At 42.3% G+C, this 9,989-nt stretch overlaps 1 protein-coding gene across 6 annotated transcripts in view; it reads left to right on the plus strand.

Annotated features, from left to right (window-relative positions):
- The window catches only part of MCTP2 (multiple C2 and transmembrane domain containing 2), a 200,497-nt gene extending 190,869 nt beyond the window's left edge, over positions 1 to 9,628 (plus strand). For 3 of the 6 annotated variants that reach the window (XM_037510041.2, XM_054694750.1, XM_037510040.2), the window contains 2 exons: positions 6,037 to 6,134; positions 8,200 to 9,628. In XM_037510041.2, the coding sequence (XP_037365938.1) occupies positions 6,037 to 6,134; positions 8,200 to 8,268 (167 nt within the window). In that variant the 3' untranslated portion in view covers positions 8,269 to 9,628. The remainder of the gene's footprint in view (positions 1 to 6,036; positions 6,135 to 8,199) is intronic. The other 3 variants (XM_054694752.1, XM_037510043.2, XM_037510042.2) reach the window with 1 other exon arrangement.
- The last annotated feature ends 361 nt before the right edge of the window (positions 9,629 to 9,989 follow it).

Raw genomic sequence — 9,989 nt, forward strand, 5'->3', positions numbered from 1 at the left:
TACAGTCTGATTTCTAGGGTTTATTATTGGTTTGGTGTTACCTGATCCTTTGTTTTGTTCCCACATTGTGACATCATTTAGTATTTGTCTTTCTCCTGAGTTATCTGATTCAGCATAATCCTCTCCAGCTCTATCCATATTGTCAAGAAAGTCAAGAGTTTATTGTTTTTTGGTTTTTTTTATAGCTGAGTATTCCATTGTGTGCATATACCATATTTTCCTAATCCACCCATCTTTCTTTGGACACTTAGGTTTATTCCATAGCTTGGTTACTATAAATAGTGTTTTCATGAACGTGGAGTACATATGTTCCTTACAATGAATGTTTTTTTAACATACAAGAATGTTTTTACATTCTTTGGGGTGATACCTAGGAGTGGAATTGCTGGGTCATATGGTAGATCTATTTATTCTTTTGAGAAATCTCCATACTCTTTTCCACAGGGGCCAGACCAGTTTACATTCTCACCAGTTGCTATAAGGGTTCCTTTTTCTCCACATCCTCACCAACATTTGTTGGTTTTGGTCTTTCTGATATGGGACGTTCTCACAGGTGTGAAATGGTACTTCATTGTGGTTTTGATTTGTATTTTCCTGAAAATAGATGATGATAACATTTTATCATGTACCTGTTAGCCATCTCTAAGTCTTCTTTGGAGCAATATCTTTTTAGCTATTCTGCCCATTTTTTGGTTGAGTTATTTGTTTTCTTTTTTATTGAATCGTATGAATTCTTTATAGATCTTGGATATCAGCTCCTTGTTAGATGTATTATGTGCAAATAGTACCTCTCATTAAGTGTGATGTCTTTTTGTTTCAGTGATAGTTTCTTTCATGGTATAGTAGCTTTTAGTTTGATGTAGTTCCAATTGTCTATATTCTGTTTTTCTTGCTGTTGGAGACAAATCCACAAAGATATCACTGAAACCTTTTTCGTGGAGAGTTTTATTTAGGTTTTCTTCTATGTATGTATGGTTTCAGGTATTACAATCAAGTCTTTTATACATTTGAGTTCTTTTGTTTTTTAATATTTATTTATTTTATTTATACAAGCACTGAGTACAGTCAGAAGCGCGGGAGGGTGAGAGGATTCACCAGAGCCAGAGCAGGGAGCAGAGCAGGCAGAAGGACTGAAATACACTGCTGAGAGGAGCAGCGGGCAGCAGGAGAGGTCTGCGTGCCATGTGGGACCCTTGCCAGTGGCCTGGGATCGAACTGGTGCTGCAGAGGCTGCAGGCAGCTTTGCAACCCAGCGCTCAAATGTTGCGCCACTGGGGAGGTCCTCTAACACCATTTATTGAAGAGACTTTCCTTGTTTCAGTTTATGCTCTGGGCTTCTTTGTTGTAGATTAGCTGTTCAGATAGGTGTGCATTTATTTTTGGATATTCGATTCTAGTCCATTGGTCTGTGTGTCTGTTTTTGTTCCCATGTGAGGAGCAGACTTGATTTGCTTTTCTTCATCTTTCCCTCTTCAAAGAAGACTATGCTGTGTTTCCTGCTTTGATCATCCCTTTTCATCCCTCTTTCTCTTTATGCAAAATGACTTTGACTTCTCATGTTTCCTCCAGTTCTCAGCAGCTTTCCAATGCCAACTTTTTGCATCTACTCGATGAGACATTGTTTTATTTAATATTCAGCTTGTGGGTAAAATTATTTAATAACATGGGGATTTATTATGCTCTCCTGGGAAGACATCAAGCCTTTGAGCTTTATATTTTGTGTCTGGTTCCCTAGTTTTATGTTCTAGACAGGGATTCATAGTTTATTGATGAGCTTACCACAGATAATGTATTCAGAAGCCTTGACCATCAACGCATGATCTATTGCCTTCCCTCCTCATCTAAAACCTGCATTTCTATCATGTCATTTCCATGACACCATGGAAAATACTGTATAATTCTATTAGGACTTACTCTTTCCCAGGACAAGTCAGTTATTAGCTATCATGCACCCAAAATATTCTTTTGTGCATCTGTTACATGATTGTGTGTCTGGAAGCAACTTTCTAATGTGAAGAAGATAATTTTATATGTTATATTTCTAGTGTTGCTTATAACTGTATTAAGGATCAGAAGACTATTAAATACTGATTCCTTTTCATTGACTTCTAAAAGAGGTGAATAAAATACTATGCTTTCTTTGGTCAATGTTTTTAATCCTTTGAAACAAAAGTATTTGACTGTATGCTCCTTATTTCCAAATTTATACACTCAAATAATACTTACACACTTTGGTTGTATAAATATATAATATATATATATATATTTTTTTGCACAATTGTTAATGTACCTGAATTGTTTAACATGAGAATATGAAAGCAACCTAATATCATGGTGGCTGGAAGGAACAGCTCTTCACTCACCAACATCATTGGAAGTTCTTAAAGGATGAGTCATCTTCTTCACTCCCATAATTTCGGTCCTCTTCACCCCCATAATTCATGATGATGCTCCCTGAAGGTAGAACAACAAGAACTTGACAAATAGTTTATGAATGGATGAATCTGCTATTTTAATGCTTGCAAGCTACACAGTTGACCTTTTATTTTTCCTGCCCACCATCTCTTTTATGGGAATGTAATTTTGCAAACTAAGTGAGAACTAACTGAAGGAAGGTATCTAAAGTTTTCTTTAAGAAATTATATTCTATTGAATTTTGGTCATTTATTTCATGTATTTCTAGAAGGCAGAGCAGTTTTTAGGATGAGATCCCATATGGGTTTTTTGTTCCTTTTGAGAACTTCCCCATATTCCTTTCATTCTATTCTTCATCAGAGGCTTTAATCAGAAATCCTTTTTAAGTGCTGGTCTGAGCCACTTCTGTTTGTCCAAAGTAGATATGAGCTCCTCATGCTAGAGCCTAAGCATCTTAAAAGAAGGAACCATGACTTTTGGAGCTTTGTATCTCCCTTTGAGAGCTCAACATCCCTCTATCCAAGGCACTTGGTATTTAATATATGAACAAGTAGAACCCTTTGTCCCACACCATCCCTCCCATAATGTATAGCACCTGTGACTAATGAGTCATTCTGATAAGTAACAGGAAAAGTGTTAGACTTTTGTTTTAAGGGAGTGTTTTCCACTGGCCATATATACAAAGCAGCCATATATTTTTTTCTTTTCTCTGACTTTCTCCAAGTGATTTTTTTTTTTTCTGGAACATTCATTCCATCCCACCAATCTCCTCATCTATGATCTGGGGTCGTTGAAGATAGTTGTCTTCTTAAAAGTTAAAAGTTAGCCCTTGGTATTTGGATCCCAAGTTTATTATTATTTTATTATTTTTACTAAAAAATAAGAATTCACAGCAGATATGCCCTCTATTTCTATGATTTATCTTAAAACTCCTGACTTGCTAGATAAAGCTGCAACTTCCAAAAGTGGGTCTTGGCAATGCCCAGTATAGTATGAAGACCCTCCCGTCACTGCTTCCTTTGTTGTCTTGACTTATGGAAATCAGAGCTGTGATGTCGTCCCCTATGGTTGTGAGATTTCAGGCTGCTGAATCCTCTTGCCTGTTGTCATCCAATATGAGCCTCTCTTTAACCTAAGAAACTGCCTTGTGTATTCAACTTGTAGTCTAAGATATCTTAGCAAGGAAGGTTAAGTGATTGGCCTGAAACCACCCTGCTAACAGGTAATACAACCAGAGCAGGGGCCCACGTGGGGCTCCTCCTGCTCCAGGACCTTGTTCTTAACACCCCAGGGTCCCTTAAAAATGACCAAGGAGTGGGCCTCCCTGGTGGTGAAAGAGGTTAAGCAACACCACTATGAAGCTATCCATAGCCTCTGCAGCAAGAGTTCGATCCCTGGCCAGCCAGGGAGCTACCCACATGGTGCAGACCTCTCCTGTCTTGCCCTTGCTCCCCTCAGCAGTGGATTTCAGTAGACCCACCTATTCTGCTCCCCACTCTGTCTCTGGTGAATCCTCTCACCCCCTGAACCTGTGGCTTGTACCCCAGTTCTTGTATGCATAAATAAATAAATCTTTAAAAAAAAATGACCAAGGAATACGTGCTCTCCTGATGATACTTGATGGCACCCGGTGGGCAATATGGTGGCAATTCTGAACTTGGAAGCTGTGACACCTTCAAAATAAGGTGTGCTTTTGAAAGTTGCTATCTGCATGTGCTTATTAGTTTTATTCCAATGAAGTTTTTCAAGCACAGACAGTCTCCATGCTTGGTGGACTACTTCTGCCCTTATTGGTGCACTTGAGCTACTGTGCAGGTTTATAATCTTCTCAGTGACTAAGAATGCAGTGTTTTGATCAGCTGTGATATTATCCCTGCCTTGCTGCGCATTGTACAGACTCCAGATGCGCACACTGTGTATAATTAACAATAGGAGATATATCTTTTCTCAATACGTCTTTTGTCTCCGTTCATCATTTTTGCCTAGTCTGTTTTCTTTTGCCAAAAAGCCCATGCTACAATTAAATATCTTTAGAATAACAGTGAAAGTATTTCAGTTTAAAGGAATGTGTGTGTATGCGGGGATGGGGGTGTGGAGGGGTAGCTGGAGGGGGCGGGGGAGGGAAGTAACATTTTAGCAAGAAACATGAAGCCTGCCGTGGGGCTAGAGGGAAGAGACAGACAAGAGTGTGGCTTTGACTTGACAGAAAGGCGCTCGCTTGAAAGGAGCCTCCCAGCCCCATTGCCGGCTGCCCTTTATGCCTGAACAATGACTGGCTGCCATTTGCAGAGCAGAGGTGACTCTGGCCCTCTAAAGTAACGACCGCAGGTTGGCATTGCATCAGGCAGACGGCCACGCAGGAAACCCAGTCCTTAGATGAAAGCAGAATAATATTTAATGAAAGAAACAGCACATCAAACCGCTCATATGTTGGGGACAGTGGAACAGTTCCCGGTGACCTTGACTTCAGAGGAGGGGCCCGTGGGCCACAGCTTAGGTGAGAGTTCTCGGTGTCAGGGGGACTGACAAGGCCTTCAGATGGAATCCTTGTTAAAACAGCACTCTGGGGCCAAACTTCAGAAGCCACCTCCTCTTTCTGCCTTTAAAACTCAGCAAGAAAAAGGGTTGACATTTGGTGAAAAGACCACCGCTTAGGGGCTCTGCAAACAGGTGCAGCGGCTGCACGCACCAGAGCCGGAGACCAGAGGTCTAAAAAGAAACCATGGCCAGGACGTGTCCTCCACATGCCCACGAGCCCCGGTCAGCCACCGAGGAGAACACTGTCTGGCACGTTGACACCTTCAGCACCATCCCTTGCTCATTATCATCATCCCCCTCCGAAATTAGCCACACGCCGTGGCGAGGCCAGCCCACGCACCAGTGTTGCGGGCCACAAATGAAGCCAGTGATGGGAGGACGATAATTTTCCAATAATAACTTTTTCACAGTTGCCTGCAGCATCAAAGCCCAACCAACATGTCGAGTTCTGTTCTGCAGGGAGAGGAGAGGCGCCTGTGAAAATGAGGTGCAGAGCGGGAGACCGATGTCTGCAGTTTGCTTTTAGCAACAAAAAAGCCAACTCCCGCCTCCCCCTCGAACGGCTACGTTATGTCCAGAACCCCCAAGCTGGGACTTGTTCGGGCTGGTGCTGGCCTTTTCCCATCTGGGACATCGGTTTTCCTAGCAGAGGAGGCTGTTAATCAGCCTTGCCCGAAGAGCCGGTGTGCTCTGCAGTGTGCGAGCATGTTTCTGCCGCCCTGCTGCTGGGACTGTAATGGATTTTCACAGCTGAAGAAGGCAGAGCTCCTCGTGGACAATCCCGGCTTCCCTACTTCAGGAAAAGGCCTCTGTGAAGACAGCACCGTGTGTGCCTTGAGGTCCCGTCATTGTTTTCACACTAATTTGTATTTGTGAGTGATCCCCTCCCCCAGGCAGGCGAGTTTTTAAAGATAGATGATTGATAGAGAGAGAGGCAGACAGATACATATGATTGATAGATAAATATAGATATGATTGATAAATAGATAATTCACTGATAAATTCTTGGTAGGTGATAGGCAGATAGATGATTGATTGATAGACAAATGGATAAAGAGATCTATTGGTGTTTCTATTTTTCAGGCATAAATAAATTTACGAAGAAACTCCGAAACCCCTATGCCATCGACAATAATGAGCTACTAGACTTCCTCGCCAGGGTACCCTCTGATGTTCAAAAGGTACGTAATGAACGGTCACCACCGACAGGGGCCCCAGAACGAAGTCTGGCCAGCCCCAGAGGCACGGTGCACCCACGTGTGGGTAATTGAGATAAGGAATCAGAAAATCCTTAAAGAGGCTTGGCTTGCAGGGAGGTGGCAAGAAAACCTTTGTCCAAAGCTTGAGATGATTGGGGAAAATTATCCTGAAAAAAACTACTTAAGAATGATCTGGAACTCATACTGAGCAACTGGCCACCGTAGTGTTTGTCCCTTTTTTGATTGCCACCCCCCAAAGAGGATAAGATGGGCTCCGTGAGTGGGGAGCTTGAGATCCCAAGCTGGGGGATGCTTTCTTATTTTCCTCCTCTTCTGGATGGCAGGCATTTTAGGGGAAGGAAGGGACAAGAGGATTATTCTTTTTGTTCTTGTTTGCCCCGATTATCTCCCAGACTTCCCTCTGTCCCTTTCTGTCTGAAGACTTAGGGATGCCGAGGGCAAAGCCCCCACTTACTCTAATACACAACGAGGCAGAGACGGCATGAAATAATTTGAGATCAGTCGGAGTATTATTCACAGGTAATGGTCCCTTAGCCCAGCAGCGACCCGTTTCTGTGGATACACAGAGATTAACCGAGGCAACAATGCCGGAAAGTCCCATTGAGCAGCCCTTCCTGGGCCCCTGCAGCTTGGGCTCTCTAAATCCCATGGAATGAGGGCAGGCAACGATTTCTCTAATAGAGAACAGGGCTCGTAGACTAGGTAGATGCGGCACATGGCATGAAATAGCATCGTGACGATCAAAGACACAGTCCTTTCTTAGCTGAGAGACTCCCAAATCAAGTATCGATTTTTATCACTGAGCCACTGCTGTAAACATAACAGGTCCCCAGCAACTGTAGGGGGGGGGTTGCAGAAATGAGGGTTTGAAAGACCCCTCCCCCATGTGTCTTTCCTCTTCATTCCCAGTTCTACAGGTTAAAATAGAGTCTGCGAAGCTATTTTCCTTTAGTCTTCATTTTATGACAGAATTAGCTAGGAAAATGCATTCTCTCGATACGCATGCGTTGACTTGGTAACATCTGCGTTACCTGATTTTAGAATAATAACCTGATCCCTATTTGCTCTGCGTTGAAGATTGACAGGTGGGTCATCCTTGCTTCCCGAGGGACGCTTCCTAAAACACTCGGAGAAAGGGGTGCTTCTCTTCAGGTATCTGTGTCCTCAAAGTGTAGCTCAACTTATGTGATAGCCGTCATGTCCCTGGGGACTTTGGCACAAATGCTAAAAATAATGAGCACCCACGTGCCAAGCGGTGCAATTGCAGGCTCTGTCCCTGGTCCAGTAGTGTGAGTTCTTGCCTGCATCCTTCAGAAGTGGCAATTCCCCTCAAGCTTCCCCAAGGATTCTGCCTACACAGTTCAGGCACTGACCCTCGGAGCATTCGAGAAGGTAGACAGAGCTAGTCAGAGCCTCTGTATCGGCAAGAGCGTTTTCTGATCACACAATGGACAGTTTGCCACCGGGGACTCTCCGAGAGCTCATATTTATTGCAGATGTTTTAACCATTACATTGCAAATGAAATCCACTCTTAAGAGAAATCTCTATAAGTCAGGGTTTCGGTATCCATTTCAACATTTTTCTCCCTCTCTAACAAAATAAATAGATGTAATTTGCAGAGATATTTTTTCCCCAAGATTTTAGATATTTTTAAATGAATAATTCTTAGTAAGCTGCTGTATCATATATTAAGATAAACATTCCCAAGAGGCAGTTATTAAGCTCACTTAGGGTGGAAAAGGGGCGCCCACAAAACTAAAATCATCTGCCGATGCCGAGAGCAGGTAGAGCCCATGCATCTCATTAGGAAAATCTGCTTTTAATATTTTGGTTTCAAGAAATGATGCATGACTTTTCAAATCCTTCCTGCAATTAATCCCTCCATGTTCCTGTGTTTAGAAAATGATTCATTACCTTTGAACCTTCCTTCCTTTGCCTGGATTTGTCCTTGGGGAGCCATTAACACACTCCGCGGTGAGCTAGGGTTACCTCGCCACCCGCCTCACGTCTTATTTGTTTTCACAGGTGCAGTACGCGGAATTGAAAGTCTGTGGCAGCCACAGCCCCCTTCGGAAGAAGCGCAGTGCCCTCTAGACCCACACCCACCGGGCACTGGCACTCGAGTCCGTGTGTGTGGATGACTCCGCTGTCGTGCTGTTGTGTTTCTGAAAGGCAGACTCTCCCTTTTTCACCCGCACAGATGCACACACACCTGCACAGCCCTGGAGGCGTTGTGGGCCAGCCCAGCAAAAGGGAACAATCCAGAGCAAAGGTCCAGTGTCCACGCTCGAAGGGAGATGAAGCTCGGCCGCCCTGGGCCTGGACACCATCCTTGAGGAAAATCCAGAAACACTTGGCTTTGAGAGTGACTTTGAACTTGTTTTCACACCTCTGGAAGGCTCTCATTAAGATTCAGTTATTTCCACTCCCTACTCTTTACAGATTGTTGTTCATGTGAATTTTTTTTCTCAGTCTTAGCAAGTCTTGGATAACCGTTGTCTACCTAAATAATGCACATTAGAAATCAATTTTTAAATATTTGCCAGGATTAGCCCAAATCTTTGAGAATCACTCAGCTCTAAGGCCTGCAGGTAGAATTCCAGTGAAGTCCACGGTGCTGGACACAGCATGCATCAGGGTCCGTTGCTGGCAATGGATGTCTGGGAGGGTCCTCAGGGGTGACCCCTCCAAAGAAGTCTAGGTTTCCTGAAAGTATCTGGTTGCCTTAAAATGCCATTTCTTTTGACTTTTCATTTTGTTTATTTCCAAAATAAAATGTCTATATGAAAACTTCAGAAAGAACGAGAAGCAGGATGAATGGATAAATTCCCAGCATACTCAGAAAGATAAAGACTAAGCGGCCAGGTTATTTCTACCTGTGGCTGCTTCCCTAATTGTCCCAATCTGTTCTTGCCTGAGTTTTTGAGCAGAAAGTAAAAATACTTTAGCAGTCCAAATTGATCTCTGTTCCCCTGTGGGCAAAATCAACTACTCGTTATTAAAATATATCTCGGAACCCTACTTCCAAAGTGTACCAACCCGAAGTCTTTCTTTAATTTTCAGATTCCTGTGTACCCCACCATTTCACTGTACCCTGCCTAAGTAAAAATCCCAACATTGTGTGTATATAAAATGCATGCAGATACCTTTGTGTTCAAATGATGTTTAAGTTATAAAAACTGTATTTTGTTGACACATACCTTGTGCAAAATATATATGTGTATATACACACACATATATGCATGATATGTATGTGTATATATGTGTGTGTATACATGTATGTATCTATACACACAGTATGGTAAAGAAAAGTTTGAGATAAAAACACTGATTTAATGGTGAGTTTTACTATGTTCTTCCCTCCTCTGTGTTGTAATTTAATAATCTTCAAAGAAAATGTTTATGAAAAATGCCAAAGATTCTAAACCTTATCATCCCGTGTCTGTTTTTCTTCATTTTATATCTTCCTGGGTTGCTTTCTGGCAAAGCCAGATTTCTGCATGATTTGATTTACTTCAAGTTAATGAAGCTGGCTGGAAAAGAGCCTTGCAGAAATTATAAAAGCTCCACTAAATCTCTTAGTTGTACATACAATAGATACCCAAGAACCTCTTTTGTTAAAGCAGTTACTCAATCTTCTGTGTAAACAATGCCTCATTGTCTCACTCCAACTATCATCTAGTTTATCATAGTCTGTCATTTTGTAACGACCTAAGTCAGACATTTTTAAACAGACATGTGAGATCTGATCAATCATTTGAATGAAAACTTTCAGCAGCAAAAGAACCCCTTATTTATTTAAAAGTGGAACCAAT

The sequence above is a fragment of the Talpa occidentalis genome, unplaced genomic scaffold (genome assembly GCF_014898055.3).
Source record: "Talpa occidentalis isolate TD23 unplaced genomic scaffold, MPIMG_talOcc4v2.1 talOcc4.14, whole genome shotgun sequence".
Lineage (NCBI taxonomy): Eukaryota > Metazoa > Chordata > Mammalia > Eulipotyphla > Talpidae > Talpa > Talpa occidentalis.